Here is a 15,790-nt window from a genome sequence, read left to right as displayed (position 1 = left end):
CGCATGGGGAATGTGCGACTGGGTCGTGATGGCATGTCCATGAACTCTTGTCGTTTTCCTTTTGTTTTTGAGTATACCTGACCACTTCTGGTCTTTCTTATCATATCCAATCTACGGCTTGTCTGTTCTGTTGAGGCAGGTCCAATTCGCGCCCGTCTTCTTGATGTATGACGCCAAAAGTTGATCGCGTTCATCTCTTTTGACGGAATTACTTGGCACGACGAGAGATAAGTCCAGGATGTTGTTAGTGCATGTCCTTCGTCATCATCGGGAGCTCCAAATCTCACTGCCAGTCGACGTTTGGTGAATCATGTGCGACAGCGCAAGCACCTTCGTGTTGAAGACTCTAATTTCTTGTAGCCACTCCACCCTCCCCAAAGTCCTGGCATCATTTTCTACCCTCTTTCTCGCCATTTGACAACCTTTCTCCCGATCTATAGCCCGGGACTTACTCTGCGCAAAAATTTGGCGGCCTCAACGAAAAAACACAAGATCGGATCGTATTAGATTGGGTGAACGCCCAAATGAAACAAACGCTGGAACAAACGCTGAAGAAAAAGCTGCAACAAATGCTGATAAATGGAAGAAGATACTTACCCATTCGGTTTTCTCATTCTGTCTGGCTGCAGTCGTGCCTTGATGGTCGTCTCTTTTCGAATGGGTGTTTGGCACCAGGAACCTGAGCGCAAAATGGCTAGGTGAACCATGCGTCTCCAAATGCCAAACCGGTGAGGTTGATATGCAAGTGAGCTCTGCCAGGCATTTGTCGTAGAAGGTCGTAGGCACTAAACGCAGGTCGACTCAGTCAGTGTATATCTCGTAGGCAGTTTACAAAAGGACACTTACCGCAAAGTGTCGTGTATCGGCTTCCAGCAAAGGCCTCGTTCCCCAACATCCCCAACAAACTCTTGAACAGCGGCTGGCTGCATAAGAAACCGCCACAACATACCGAACGTTCTCAATAGTGCAGGTAGACCAAAGAGTTGGCGGTCCCACTGTACCAGCCGACCTCAATTCCATCACCCTCCTTCTTCTTGACCTGGTCAACGAACCTCTGCTTAGTGTCGTTGAGAGGCTCCCTGGTAGGTACTGTGTGAAACCAAGTGCTAGTAACGATACGTTGGCTCATCTCAGCCATCTTGGTGTGCAGGTTTACTCTCACAATACCCGGGAACGTCTGGCGGAGGAGTTTGCGGAAACCGTCCTTGTAGAGGCTGTAGTACCCGAATGGCATGTCCACTGAGACGATGAGACGTCTCTGGCCGAGTGGGCGGCCCAGGATCCATCGGTCACATGTGTCCAGATTATCGAATCCGAAGTTGTTCAAGCTGTAGACCATTTCCGATGACTCAACGTACATTTGGCGGCATACTTTGGGGACCGCAAAAGTGGGTTGGACAAAGCTGGACGAAGTGTTCGGGCCTTTGGTCAGAGGGTGCGTGACATGCGTGAGCCTGATATCCCATCTTCGAACGCACGAGTAATCATGGATGTCGACTTGATGGTAGCCAACAGCATACTGCCAGATTTTGTTGCGGATTTCTGCCGGAAGACTGAGAAGCGGAGACTGGATGGAGTTGGCTTTGGCGCTGTTGTGCGTCAGCTTTTGTAGGAGGTATATTGTGGAGTCGCATCTACATCTTCATCAATTCTGAGCGAGCAGGAATCTCGGCTTTCATCAGCCCGTTCATGTACCTGCGACCAGGTTGTTTGGGCTTGCGGACTGTGGGACCTTTCTTCTTGACGACCTTTGTACGTTTCGAGGAGATCGTGTGATCTTTCGGCGCCGCAGAGCGACCGCACAGTTCGGGTGAGCCCATACTTGAGGCTCGATATGGTCTTGTTGGGTGTAAAGAGAGTGTGTGGTTGAAGGAGAGCAGACTCAAGAGAGCTCGATAGCTGCAAAATCGGAGACGTCCGCATATTGGGCGATGAAATGAACGATGAAAGATGAGACATGTGCGAAGATTGATCGAGATGAAGTATCTGCTTTGAGACTGGTGAAGCACGTATGCCGACCAATATGAAAAGTGATGGTGAGAGAGACGAAGGGCTGCCGGCGCGGGTAATTAACACTTGACGGGAAACCTCACCGCATCTCGAAAATATGTGGCCCGGTGATTGCCGGTGACACAACTACCTAATTTTTTATCAGGGAATAATGCGAGTCGTGCTGCGTGCGTATAGTGTGGACATCCTCGTCTGCGACCTGTGAATGTAATGGACACTACGACTCTTCGCGATAAGGTCAGTGAGAGACTGTTCATCCATCGTGCCGTGAAACCCTCTGCAATAAAGCTCCGGGGTACCTGAGCGGGATATTATGCAAGGCTTGAAGTTGGAGAACCATAATTGAACGGTTGAAAAGACTTCGGTGGAGGCATCTTCAGATGTAGTCTAGCCATTTCTGTATCAAGATGACGTCAGAGAACTTGCTGTCTCTCACCTCTGCACCTGGGCAGAATCCGGCCATGGTCATAAAATACAGTAACGACAAATACGTTGTGCTGTCACCACATCTCATTTGTAACCCCCTTTTGGCAGTCATCGCCGTATCCAATTCTTTCAGACCCCCCGGAGGATATTTGTCCCAGCAACACCGACATGTGTGTACTCAGTAACGACAATCTTCAGGCCACTCCTCTCCCTTTGCAACAGTACTTTAGTCCTCTCCTGAATATCCTGCTCAATCTGGTCGGCCGACCAACCATTCATTTCGCTAGAAAACCGGGCGTTCCATAGGTCGACGTAAAGCACCTCAAGGTGTGGAAATAGGTCTGTGAATCTGCAGGACTGCTCGAAGTATGCTCGTTCAAAAAATATTGGACTCTTCAGCACCTTGATTTGCCGTGACTGTATGGGGAGGCGGCTTGATGTCCAGATTCTCAGGGCGTTCATTGACGTGAAGCCGAAGGAGTTCAGGGCGTATGGTAACAAACAAGTCTCGTCGTACATCTGTCTGCAGACAAGCGATAGTAACGGGTACGATTCCGCTTCTTCATCTTCTACAAGCGCCTTGTTCAGTCCCCTGTAGCAGATTTGTGTTCTCAAGATGATATCCGCAGTCAGGGTGTGAACAACAAAATCGCGTATCTGCAGACATGGCTTCTGCAGGACCATTGTGAAGACCGCATTTCGCAGTTCTGCCGGCAAACGAAGAAGTGGCGACGCGCTCCTGTTTCTCTCAGCACTTCCGTGAGTTAGCTTGTGTCACCGTGGGTGCATCGTTCGTAGCTCACATAAGGCAGACAGCCAATTTGCTTGTGTTGAGGAGACCATGTTCTGTGAGACCCAGCCGTACATGGCTCTCGACTGTGTCTCCCTCTTTGCAGAGGCGCATAACGGGCGGAAGTGGACTCATAAGGGGCGTGGTTGTGTCGGAAAACGGGGAGAGCGGTGTTCTTAGGTAGAAGCTCCGCAAGGAGGGTACGTCGGACGCTGAGAGTGCTACGGGGTTAGGCGAGTAGGAAGCCAGCGACCCATAGATGTGAGTGTTCGGAAGGCACGCTAACGACACGCTAGGCCTTTACACTCTGGCGTACTTTCTACGCTCGTATTTGGGTAGCTATTTGCAGTGAAGCCATTGTCCAATACAGTCGTAACAGCACAAGATATTGCCAAATTGTTGGTATTAAGAAGATCCTCCACCTCCAGTCATTAGCGATTGCGTAGGGTGCAGGTGACATATACCATATACTAATGTGCCCGATGTTCCAATGGCGTAGTCGGATGTAGCCGGACTCGTAGGTACGTACTACACCACCTAATGGTGTCCTACTGCTAGATCTCATTACCCTAGGTGCTCAATGACTGCTGCATCAGTGAAGCCTAAAGCACGTGCGAGGGGTTAAGTCAGCCGTTGCCCAGGTGACCCACACTGGTCCACTGCACCTACCTTGAGCTGAAGGCCTGCTCAAGCTATTACTCGCTCTTTCCCACACTCAACACGTCAGCGAGACAAATCCCCAACATCACCATGGTTCGCCGCTCTGTTCGCCTTGCGAAACCCGAAGACCGACCCCAGGAAGTTTTCCATGATCTAGATACCGCCGCGGCCAGCGCCAAGAGCCAGAAGCTCGAAGAAGCCGCGCGTGCGCGAAAGAGGCAGCGAATAGAGCATGGCGAGTCCACCTCTTCGGCGGATACTATGATCAGGGACGCTATGGCTGGGTCAGATGATCTTCGAGACGGCCATAAACCCGCCCTCTATCGGGGCAGTCAGCTCAACGCACAACTCTCGGCGGATGATCCTCGCAGTGCGATGTATGTATCCAATTCACGTAGAGCTCCTCTTTAGCTAATGAGATCGCAGCGTGGAACGTAATAGCTTGCAGTCTCCTCTGCTATCTCTCCCAGCAGAAGTCCGTTGCGTCATCTTCGAATATGCTCTTGGTCACCAACACGTACACATCCTCACTGACGACTACGACACGAACATCTCTGTGGATCTTCCCGGTCCAGCTCGTTTCGGTGTGGATCCGCCTCATAGACGCGAGGCGATATCCCTGATACAAGCGCGGCAGTTCCACAACTGCGTCTTTCCAATTGACTGGCAGGCCTACTATCGTACTCAGCCGTACAAATCTCGTCCATATCTTGTGTCTCCTACTATGCGGCATCAGCCGCAGCAGCAGCGATTTGAACACGAACGAGTGATCACCGCGACCAACGATCGCATGGCGCTATTCCAAGCCGTCTGTCGACAAATCTATCATGAGACTCGGTTCATTCCGTACGAGTTGAACGAATTCTCCTTCCAGGACGAGATGACGATGAAAGATTGGTTCGGCAATAGAGCGGCTGCTCAAAAGCGAGTTATCAATACGGTATGGTTTGACCAGGAATGGCAGCGCAGTGACGCACTCTTCCCCTGGACATACCAAGGCGCCCTTATTCATATTGGAAAGATCCATGGTGTCAAGAAAGTGTACGTGTCTGTGGCGGCTGTCGAACATTTGTGGTCCACACAAAATCGTGGAAACTTTTCCAAGGCCAGATTCGCGGAAAATGTCCGTTCCCTTTTCAGCAGACGAGACGAACTTCAGGTAGAGTTCGTCAAGTAGATTGGTTTAGTGTGGCGTGGTGTGGTTTCTGTGCACGCACCTCATCTATCTGCTTGGCTCAATCTGGGGTTGCATGATAGCAATCTAGAGGCACCTCGCCTGTGCATCCTCAGTTGCCGAGAACAATATAAGATCTTAGTGCATATTTAAGAAGCGATGCGTGACCAGAGTGCCTTGCTGCATATATTATTCGGGTTGCTAAGTTGCTTCGGATGGGTGTTCACAGAATAGCTTCTCGACTGGACAGCCTAAAATGCATCTCCTGCTAGCCCTCTCCGCCCTCGCTGCAACGGCGCAAGCTCATTGCAAGTTCACTACAGTGTAATCGGAAGAGTTGAACTGACTCTCAAAAGACCGCTTCTCCAAGCTCATCCTGAATGGCGTGCCCGAATCGGCGGAGTGGACTTCAATCAGACAAACGAAGAACTACCAAACCAACTCGGGTGTTACGTCCGTGACTAGTCCCGACATGCGCTGTTTCCAAAACCGTCCTGGAACGGGTACTGCCGTTGTCGCTGCTGGTGATAACCTCGGCTTCGTTGCTGAGACATCGATTACGCACTTCGGACCAGTGCAGTTCTATATGGCGAAAGTACCAGATAGTGCGAATGTCAATACGTGGGAGCCGGCGGGTAACGTTTGGTTCAAGGCGGCGAGTATCAGCGCGGTGGGAAATCCCTTGACGAGTGGGGAGAGCACATGGCCTGCGTATGGTACGTCTTCATACCCCTCCTTGTAGCTTCCTTTCGCCTTCAGTTGCTAACGTTAGGGCAGGAAAGTCGCAAGTACAGTTCCAGATCCCTAAGAACGTGCCGAGTGGGAAGTATCTTGTCCGTGTAGAATCCATCGCTCTCCATCAAGCTCAGTCAGTCGGCGGCGCGCAGATGTATTTGTCTTGTGCGCAGGTCGAAATTACCGGGAGTGGTAATGGACAGCCTGGGCCTCTGGTTGCGTTCCCTGGAGCATACAATGCAAACGATCCTGGGCTGAGGTGGTCGTACTATCCGATCGCTACGAGCTACACTGCGCCTGGACCCGCTGTATGGAAAGGCAACTGAGTTGCTCCGGAACTGGTCGAAATGATGGGTTGCGCCGGCGATGCCGATGCGGAAGGTGTGGGAATATGTGTTGTGGGATCCTCCCTTTTGGCAAATTCTTTCTTCCATGAGTGGCCTTCTGCCTGAACCTCTTCTTTTCCCGAGCCTTTTGAGATTGTCATGCCGTACATTCTTTTCATACCAGATATCGCTCCTGTCTCCGCTTCTCTGCCTCCTCTTTCTTAGCTAGCACAAAGGCAACCTCAGACCCAATAGCAACTACAACTGTTGCTGCAATGCCAATGCCAGTTCCAATAGCCGCAAAGCCCAGAATGGTAAAACACGTGAACCCTGTGAAGATAGTGAGGTACATGACACGAAAGAAAAGTAGGAAGAGGCCGTCGGGTCTGCGCTTCATCGCGTGTGAGTGAGACAATTCTCGATGCCTCAGGGCGTTCAAGATATGGTACTTCTGAGGTGCTGCTATTTTGATCGTCTCGAGGCTGGGCTTCCGTTTTGGGATACGAGGTGATGTTTGATGCTGATCTTAGCTGGGCAGCACGGCCATTGAATTGTGGGGATGCGATTCCGCGCCAACCGAGCGATTGTGCACACGAAGGGAATAGCATCGTACCACAACGATCAAGTTGTTGATAACGCCCTATGACGAGGTGAAGCGCAGTCATCGCGGGGGCGTCAAAGCCACGTGACATGGCGTTCAGCAGCTTGCAGTGGCCGCGTCAGCTTGTCGACAATTGGCCCACGAGGGCGTGTCCTTATGCCAATACTAGGCCGGATGAGCGTGCCATCCTACTACCTATCTGTTTATAGCAGTGGCTATGCAGGCGAGGGGCCCGTTCAGGAAGAACAGACATGATGAAAAGACCCCTGAGGATTTCAGACCGGCCATGGACAGTGAGGGTACAATGCGTTGAACAGTGCGAATCGAATCGGAGATGAGGTTTCAATGCTTACGGCATGAGAATTGAGAGGCTTAGTTGCTCGCAGACAACTGCTCACGGATGCCGGTTTCCTGGAAGACATTGCGGCGGGCACAAGCGCGTTCGCTGACGTAATCGCTCTCCGAATCCGCCAGCAACCTTAACAGATTCGCAGGCTGAGGGTCGCATATACTAGAGAAGTATGCCAGATGCAAGACCATGGGTATCATAAGTGCATGGCTCGTGAAAGGCACGAGGAACTTTATGACCGCAAGAAGATGCCGTAATTGAGCAGCCTGCACTTTCAGATCGCGTCTCCGCACGTGTCGACGCGTTTGTCTTGGCGCGCGTGAAGCCGCTCGGTCGCCACTGGTTCACTCACACATTGCACAGCACACGAGCATCACAACACTACTCAGCCATGCGCAATTACTTCTTCAATGTTTAGAAATCCTCGAGAAAACCGCTCTTTGCCCGAATCGTCCCGATTAATACCCTCTACCGGTCGGGCTCCATCGCCACCCCGCTCATCGTCTCGAGTGGCAGACATGGCTGCCAAAACCGCAACGAAGAAGGCTGCGCCCAAGCCGAGCACGAAAGCGCCCCCACCAAAGAAAACCAGCGTTCAGACAACTTTGACGCCAGCCGACTTTGCTAAGAAGTCGCCCGCTGGCAATGGCAAGAAGCAGAAGCCGGCCGGGACTCCGAACGGCAACATCATGGCATTCTTCAAGAAAGCCGAGGAGATCAACAGCCGTATATTCCTACAAGAACGAGGGTCAAACCCAACGATAGTGCTCGACGGCGACGAGGACGACGTGGGCTGGAGCGACGAGAAGAGCAATGGCGTCATGACTACAGACAACAGCGATGAGCGGTACAACAAGATTGGTGGGAGCAACAAGAGGCGCAAAGTCAGCGAAGAGGCGGTAGCGCCTGTGCCGGCCTGTTCACCACCCCCGCCGGTTGATGTTGAGAGCAATGCTCTGGATGCATTGGCAGCCGACGTTTCTAAGCAAGCGCCAAAACTGCGGAAGAAGTCTGGACCCTTCGTAGACGACTCAGACTCCGAAGACGACGAAGTGGAAATGCCTGCTACAACTCCAGGTATGACCATACGAAGCCATAATGAGGAATCGCCAATGACTAAACCAACGGAGGACCTGTTACCCCCGGATAGTGCCGAACACTCCAGATACCACGATACCACACCCATAAAGTCCGAATCGACATCTCAACACGGGGGCGAAGAGTTGGAGGAATACGAAGATCTGGAAGACGACGATCTGCTCGAAGGCGAAGAATACGATGAAAGGCGATGGATGAAGGAACAACAGAAACTCGAGATGGAAGAGGCAGGCTTTGAGGGCGACCCGGACGATTTCGACGCGCCACCTCTATTCCCTGAAGGCGACGATACCGAAATCAAACACGAAGAGCCACATACCAATGATATACCTTCCTGTCCGATATGCGGCAACAATCTTCCAGGCCTGTCAGAACAAGACGTATCCGTACACGTCAATGCGTGCCTAGACGGCAACCCGCTCCCTTTACCTGTAGTGAAGTCTGAGGAGGAGAGCAAGCCGACCATGACGAGTAAAGCGAAAGTCTTCAAAAAGCCGGACAGACCAGCTAAACCTGGCCAAGCCAACCCGTTTCAGCTTGCGAAGCCCAGCGCTCAGCCAAGTTCAGCCTTTTCAAAGCTTATGGCCGGCCATGCTGAAGATGCTGCATGGGCATCTGCTGCAGCCGAGAACAACAAGTCTCGCGGCAAGCCTGCATACCAACGCACCTGCCCATTCTACAAAATCATGCCAGGGTTGTTCATTGCTGTAGACGCGTTTCGGTATGGAGCCGTCAAAGGTCAGAACGCCTATTTCCTGAGTCATTTCCATAGCGATCATTACATCGGGCTTACTTCCTCATGGAAGCATGGACCGATATACTGTAGCAAAGTCACTGGCAACTTGGTACGACAACAGCTTCGTGTGGACCCCAAGTGGGTGGTCGATCTGGATTTTGAGAAAAAGACAGAAGTACCAGGAACGGAAGGCGTCCACGTCACAATGATCTCTGCGAATCATTGCCCTGGCAGCTCTCTGTTCCTATTCGAAAAGGAACTTAGCAAGGGCAAGAACCCGAAGCTACAACGAGTGCTACACTGCGGAGACTTCCGTGCCTGTCAAGCGCACATCGAACACCCGCTATTACGCCCAGACGTCCTCGATGCTGTGAGTGGAAAGAATCGGCAGCAAAAGCTAGACGCTTGCTACCTTGACACCACCTACCTGAACCCCAAATACGCTTTCCCGCCTCAGAAGCAGGTCATCCAAGCCTGCGCGGACATGTGCGTAAGTCTCAGCAAAGTCCGCGCGGACGACTCCGATGGATGGGAGCAGATGAAGCGAGACCGCGCAGGCCAAGACATGGTCAAGTTCGTTCGGAAAGACTCTAATACCGACGCTACCGGCGAGCCCAAAAGCCCTGCACGAGGCCGACTTCTGGTTGTGGTAGGCACATACAGCATCGGGAAGGAGCGCATTTGCACTGGAATTGCGAAGGCCCTGGGAAGTAAGATCTTCGCGCCTGCCAACAAACAGCGCATCTGTAAAGCGCTTGAGGACCCTGAACTGGATGCACTACTTACGACAGATCCTCGGGCAGCTCAAGTACACATGACGCCGTTGTTTGAGATCCGCGCGGAGACATTGGACGACTACCTGCGCGATTATGCCGACACATTTACGCGCGTCGTCGGCTTCAGACCCTCGGGCTGGAACTATCGTCCACCAAAGGGTCGCTTTACCGAGTCACCCCAAGTACAAACCGTCTTACATTCCGACAATTGGAGAAGTACCTTCTCTATGAAAGAACTGACGCCGCAAGCCGGGAGTGGAAGTCGGGCAAGCTGCTTCGGTGTGCCGTACAGTGAGCATAGCAGCTTCAGAGAGCTGACTATGTTTTGCTGCGCTTTGCGCATCGACAAGATCATCCCGACAGTCAACGTAGGCAGCGCAAAGAGCAGAGAGAAGATGAAGGCTTGGTGCGACCGATGGGCGGCGGACAAGAAAAAGAACGGGCTGTTTAAACTGGGTGAAGACGGAGAGGGTTGGTCATAGTGAGATTTGATTGGCGTACGCATTGCAATAGTGGGCCCAAGTCTATGATTTGGTAGCGATTCTACCAACCTTGGCTCCACGCCAATGCCAATGATCTTTCAACATGACTCAGTCTCACTACATATTGATATTGGTTCTCTAGCATCTACTCGACACACTCATCTACGATATCCCCAAGTTCGCTTCCGCCATGTCGTCAATCATCCGCCTCCTCGTCCTTTCCGATACTCACTCCATTTGGCCCTACACCCCAGACTGCCCTGCACCTCCATGCGACATCCTCATTCACTGTGGTGATCTCACACAAGTTGGCGGTCTTCCCGCATACAAGAAGGCTATGCAAGACATTCAGACCGTCGACGCAGAGCTCAAACTCGTCATCGCCGGCAACCATGACCTCGATCTTGATGAAGAGTGGGTGCGCAAGAACGCTGAAGATGGAGAAGAGGAAGAAGATACAGAGGACAGTAGGAAATGTGTCAGTTTCATGAAGTCTCACGAGAAAGACGGTGTATACTACCTAGAAGAGGGTAGACATGAGTTCAAGCTGAAGGATGGGAGAAGCTTCAGTGTCTGGGCGAGTCCGTATACGCCTGAGTTTAACGGGCATGCATTTGCGTACGGAAAAGACGAAGATCGGTTCAGCAACATACCCGAAGATATCGACATCTTGATGACACATGGACCGCCTTCATTCACTGACGAACTCGGCTATGGTCTCGATGTCAATGTGAAAGGAGAGAGCTGTGGATGCAAGGTGCTAGGTGATGCAGTGAAGAGAGTGAAGCCAAGACTGCATTGCTTTGGGCATGTGCACGAAGGGAGAGGCGCTGTGAAGATGCAGTGGTCTGAGAAGGGAAATGGGAATGAAAGAGTAAAGATGCTGCCCGATGATGGGAGAAAGCTTAGCATAAGCAAAGAACTGGAGAGGACCAGATCTGTGCTAGTGAACGCGGCGGTATGGGGTGAATCAAAAGGCTGGACTATCAACCTCGACATTTAAAATTCCCACTGGCTTCCACCATACCCGAACAACTCCTGCCACCGCAACCAACACCAAGATGTATCAATCAATGGCCAGCCCCTACTCAGACAGTACCAGCGCAGACGAGACTCACGGACCCGCCGACCGCCTCGAGCATCTCGTACACAATCACGGAGTCGAACTTGTTCGCCACTCCCCAATCTTCAAACTCCAAAGGCGACTCGGACTTCCAGGCGCAGCTCTTCTTGTATGTCTTACTCTCATCATTTCGATCTACGTCGACATAACATTCGGCTACGGCGTATCCTCCCACGGCTTCTTGGGCAACAAGGCAGCCGATAATGTCATGGTTCTTCTGCTGATGGTGGTGGTCGCTTTCCTGTGGGTAATGGCTCGCATTTTCTGGGTAACGAAGTCGCAGAGGGAAGTCTCGGGACTAAGCAGGCATTCGTACATGTTGGGTAGGCAGCATGTCGCGAGGGGAAATGAGGGCGCGGATAGAGAGGTGATTGTCGTGGAGAGGCAGGATATGGCTTGAGTTCCTCATGTGCTGTGCCAGATGTCACTTATACCCATGCTATTTTTAAACGGTATGGACTTTCTGTAAAATGGAATTGAGATCTTGACAATTTTCATTAACTACCTTTGCATGTGTACCAGAGTATACAAGCCACCTCACCATCCGCGCACCTTTCATGGAGCTACTCTGAGCCATTATCGAAATTCTCAGCAGCTTCGCTCTTCCATTGCTTTTCACTCATCGCCACCTGACTGTCCTTCAGGATATTTGAGCCAGTACCGTTCTAGTGCAACTTTGAACGAAGGCGGGTGAAATTTGACTGTTCTCGCAAGCTTTTTCGGGAACTCCTCAAGATCTAACGTCTCTGAATCTTCCGATTCGTCACCCGCTTCTTCGCTGTTGATCGACTTCCAGAAGGCTTCCTCCCCGTAACGATGCTCAATCTCAAGTGTCTCGACGTTAAGATTGCGCACGGACTCCAACGCGGAGCGGTATTCCCAGTCTGCCGGGCTCTCGAATGATATGCACCGAGCCTGCTGCCCATAGCATTGTAGAAATGAGTACAAATTCTCGGCATTCATCCTAGTATTTCTCACAGTCAATTTGTCGAGAGCAGGCGTGTCGGAAGGCGAAGGAAGCGGAATGATCGGCCGAGGATTGATGAATTCGCTATGTTGGCTATGATTGACCACCAACGAGCGAAGGCGAGGAAAGAGACTTCTCGTGATCGACAGTCTGCCCTATCAAGCTGTTAGCACGAATAATAGGATGTCTCAGAACCGCGTTGCCAAAGCATAGCATAGGAGATATATACTAGTAACAAGTTAGCAAGATATCTTAAGAGCTATTCGTAGCGGCTACTTTACCCTTCTTTCTATATAATGGTGTTTGGTAGTAGGGGCAGTACATGTCTCTTAGGACAAGCGTTTCTACCTTTTGACTGGCTTTCGCGAAGATTACAGAGGGGATGTTAGTGATGAACGCGTGATGTTCATCGAGATCGACGGCCAGAGTCATCGTGCGGACTGTGATCTTCGATGCTACCATGGCATGAATGAGGATGTGAAGGCCAAGATGAGCTATATTACCGACATTCCTCATATCCTCTTCTTCGCGGAAGCGTGAGATACTTCGAAACTTCCGGAATAGGTTATGATATCGCCCGGGTCGGGTACGAGGCTGGTGGTAGAATCCGATATGGTCGAAGTTCTTGAAGCAGAACAAAGCCTGGGCTAAGACCTCTTGGAGGGCCCTCATCCCGGCCTCCTGGATGATACTCATAGAGTTGCAGGCTCTAGCCAGACGTGGAGGCGTTGCGGAAGTAGGAATGCCGCTACCGGTCATTGGAGATCCGTAGCCCTTCTGCTTCCAGATGCGGGGGTACCAAGAGTCTTCAGCCAATTTGATTTGAAGTAGATCTGAGTAAGAGTCTTGGCGTAGTTGATCCCACTCTGCCTGGTCCATCTGCATCGTATCTGCCCCATGCTCGAGTGGGTACCCCGGGGGCACTTCAGCGCAGGCTATGATAAGTTTCGTAACCCAAGGAGCCAGATGCTCGCATGTAGACACCGCAATAAGGTTGGATATACTCTGACCCGATCTCAGATCGAATATCGTTTCGCCCAGGTAAGCACCGAAAGCCTTCCATGAACAATTACGGAAGCGACGGCTCGTGAGGCGAAATGCAAGCGAACACGCTTGCTCCTCTTCCTGAGCGTATCGATAGACAACAGACCCACTGTCTTCGTCTTCGGTAACTGGCGGTACAGCATGTTTTGCAACTTCCAGCAGTATGCACTCTAGTAACTCGGCGGGCAGCTTCTCGATAGGCGAAGTGTCTGTCCTTGGCAGAGTCGTTGGATTCATAAAGGGTATTGCGCTTGCCGTGTCGATTGTGGAATGTAGACGGCCGAATTTGGTTTGAGGAAATGCGATCAGCAAAGGATAGAAGGCTAAATGTTAGGGCAGGTGCGAGGAATAAGCGGGTCGACTAGGCATCCGCGCTAGGATCTGTGAGAAACCATGGAAATGAAAGAACGCGAATACCCTGAAGTCACAATCGAGATTGCATAATTCTGCACTTCAGGGCTATTTCCGATTGACGAAAGATCTTAGTGGATACTTGAAGAGATCGATTACTATTCCAGGGACAAACTTCACGTAGCACTCACCTCAGCTACCGTCGCGCTCACTTCGACAACCGCTACCGCCGGCTCCTTCTCCTTCTTTAGTTTATCTTGTATAGCCTGATAATTCCGGCTCATGGCATTCCTCGTAAACTCCTCACCCGTCACCATTGGATACTTCTTCAGTGGGCCCTGGATCTTGGCGTCTTTGCATGGCTGATTGAAGAAGGCGATGCTGTAGCGCTCGCCGTAGAAGTCATCAGGCTCACATGGTGCCTTGACACGATGAAAGGTCGACTTGAAGCGGTCATCCGACCACGACATAAGGAGGTCACCGACGTTGCAGACTGTGGAGCATGAGTAGAGGTTTCATGTCGACAGAGCGCATCAACATACCGATTGCGTTCTTGCCTGCGTCCGGCTCAACCTTGGTCCACGCATCCCCGTACCCGAACGAAGTTGATACTTCCCGCCCCGGACAGATTTCAAGACCAGACTGCCCTGCTTTCTGGAACAGCAGAGTCAAGAAGTCCCAGTCGGCGTGTGCGCCCGCTCGATGATGCACCTCTCCTGTTGGATTTGGCACCTGTGGAGTCTCAAAGTAATGTAATAATCGGCAGACAGTCTGAGACTCTGGTCGGCTGACATCGTGAGCTTTGACGAAGTAATCTTCCTCGAAGTTCAACCCTCGCGCGAAGCACCTCATGAGCCTCTCGCTGACTGCCTGTACTCTGTGCATGAACTCCAAAGCCTCTGCTCGGAACCCCGGAAGGGTCTGGTCACTCAGCCATCGACCTATCCAACGATCAGCACGGCCATACACATAAGACGATAGAAACCAGCTCACCGTTCATGCCTTCGCCGAATTGCATTTGATAAGACTCTTTGCGGTCGACTGCACCAGTAGATGGCCGGATTTGAGCATTCTTCTCCCATCCGGCGTTGTGTTGAGGGGAGAATGGCACTTGCGATTTCACGGGATCGGGCTGATTGAAGAAACGCGCTGACTGGTTGAAGATGCCGTCGACAGCGTCGCGTGTTATGCCGTGGTCCACGATGCAGAAGAAGCCGTGGTTCTCTGCAGCATCGACAAGTTCCTTTGTAATCACATCGATGCGCGCATCGAAGTCGCGGAGGGAGATTGTCGGCACAGGGCGATCAACATACTTCGTCGGTGCCATAATGAGAGAATTGATATTTGAGCTGATTGACGTTGGTGAGTTTGATATATGACCGTAGTGTCTTGAGGGCAAGCTGTACCTATTCTTATGTTCGGTCATCTTTGCTTCTACGCATGTAGTGTCGCAATATGCGTTCAGGCGTGCCAAAGCCGACGCGGCCAGGGCGGCCGCTCACATCGGCCGTCATCACCAACACGTGTGTCCTGCTTCTTAGATAGGCGCCCGCAGCCTGCGAGACGGAAGTCGCGGTCGAGATGAAGTGGGGCCGAGGCCAGATTGTGGAAGGTTCCGCGTTGTCGGCCGCACCCTGTTCATCTTCCTTCCCCACCACAACTGCACACCGATAGCCAACTGATAGCCAACGCGCCTTGCCAATCACCGGGAACGCGATGCTGAGAAAGACGGTCTCATCGCATCGAGATGTTCTCGATCGCGACACCTAGTTCACGACCGACACGGTCAACCTTACCATGGACGACAGCAGCACCTCGAAAGGGCCGAGACCCCGTCTCACATGTACAGAGTGCTATAGAAGGAAGATCAAATGTGATAAGAGTGTGCCTTGCAGCACATGCATTCGAAGGTCAGCTCCTCCGTTTCCATGGCAGTCTAGTATCCGCGAGTCTTCGACAAAGACTGAGCCTGCGCGACTGTGGATTGCTTTTCGCTGGGAACCCAGAGCTTCTTGGTACTGCGCAAGCTGCCCGGACCATCTCATGCTAAGTAAAGCAGGGGATATGCAAGCTTCTGTACGAGAGAAGACGCGGCTGTGACATCCTCAGTACCACCACCACCCGCCTACCAAGCTCAAGGTG

At 51.8% G+C, this 15,790-nt stretch overlaps 6 protein-coding genes across 6 annotated transcripts; 4 read left to right on the top strand and 2 right to left on the bottom strand.

Moving 5' to 3' along the window:
- Positions 1–958: 958 nt before the first annotated feature.
- On the bottom strand, positions 959–1,820 carry J4E83_006149 (uncharacterized protein; the record flags this gene model as incomplete). Its single annotated transcript, XM_049333064.1, has 2 exons — positions 959–1,589; positions 1,639–1,820. The coding sequence occupies 2 exons, from the start codon at positions 1,818–1,820 to the stop codon at positions 959–961; spliced, it is 813 nt and encodes a 270-aa protein (XP_049187754.1).
- Positions 1,821–3,976: 2,156 nt separating this feature from the next.
- Positions 3,977–5,063, top strand: J4E83_006148 (uncharacterized protein; the record flags this gene model as incomplete). The annotated part of the gene is made up of 2 exons (XM_049333063.1): positions 3,977–4,263; positions 4,313–5,063. The coding sequence occupies 2 exons, from the start codon at positions 3,977–3,979 to the stop codon at positions 5,061–5,063; spliced, it is 1,038 nt and encodes a 345-aa protein (XP_049187753.1).
- A 469-nt stretch (positions 5,064–5,532) lies between these two features.
- J4E83_006147 (uncharacterized protein) lies at positions 5,533–6,121 on the top strand (the record flags this gene model as incomplete). The annotated part of the gene is made up of 2 exons (XM_049333062.1): positions 5,533–5,776; positions 5,838–6,121. 2 exons carry the CDS (start codon positions 5,533–5,535, stop codon positions 6,119–6,121), a joined length of 528 nt encoding a protein of 175 aa, XP_049187752.1.
- A 1,468-nt stretch (positions 6,122–7,589) lies between these two features.
- J4E83_006146 (uncharacterized protein) lies at positions 7,590–10,163 on the top strand (the record flags this gene model as incomplete). The annotated part of the gene is made up of 1 exon (XM_049333061.1): positions 7,590–10,163. The coding sequence occupies one exon, from the start codon at positions 7,590–7,592 to the stop codon at positions 10,161–10,163; it is 2,574 nt and encodes an 857-aa protein (XP_049187751.1).
- Positions 10,164–10,353: 190 nt separating this feature from the next.
- J4E83_006145 (uncharacterized protein) lies at positions 10,354–11,166 on the top strand (the record flags this gene model as incomplete). The annotated part of the gene is made up of 1 exon (XM_049333060.1): positions 10,354–11,166. One exon carries the CDS (start codon positions 10,354–10,356, stop codon positions 11,164–11,166), a length of 813 nt encoding a protein of 270 aa, XP_049187750.1.
- A 735-nt stretch (positions 11,167–11,901) lies between these two features.
- On the bottom strand, positions 11,902–14,975 carry J4E83_006144 (uncharacterized protein; the record flags this gene model as incomplete). The annotated part of the gene is made up of 5 exons (XM_049333059.1): positions 11,902–12,201; positions 12,602–13,489; positions 13,840–14,141; positions 14,191–14,589; positions 14,642–14,975. 5 exons carry the CDS (start codon positions 14,973–14,975, stop codon positions 11,902–11,904), a joined length of 2,223 nt encoding a protein of 740 aa, XP_049187749.1.
- Positions 14,976–15,790: the final 815 nt, after the last annotated feature.

Source organism: Alternaria metachromatica, assembly GCF_023757995.1.
Source record: "Alternaria metachromatica strain BMP 0045 chromosome Unknown scaffold_13, whole genome shotgun sequence".
NCBI classification, from domain to species: Eukaryota; Fungi; Ascomycota; class Dothideomycetes; order Pleosporales; family Pleosporaceae; genus Alternaria; species Alternaria metachromatica.
The sequence above is the reverse complement of the archived record's forward strand: the minus strand, read 5'-3'. Positions and strand labels throughout refer to the sequence as shown.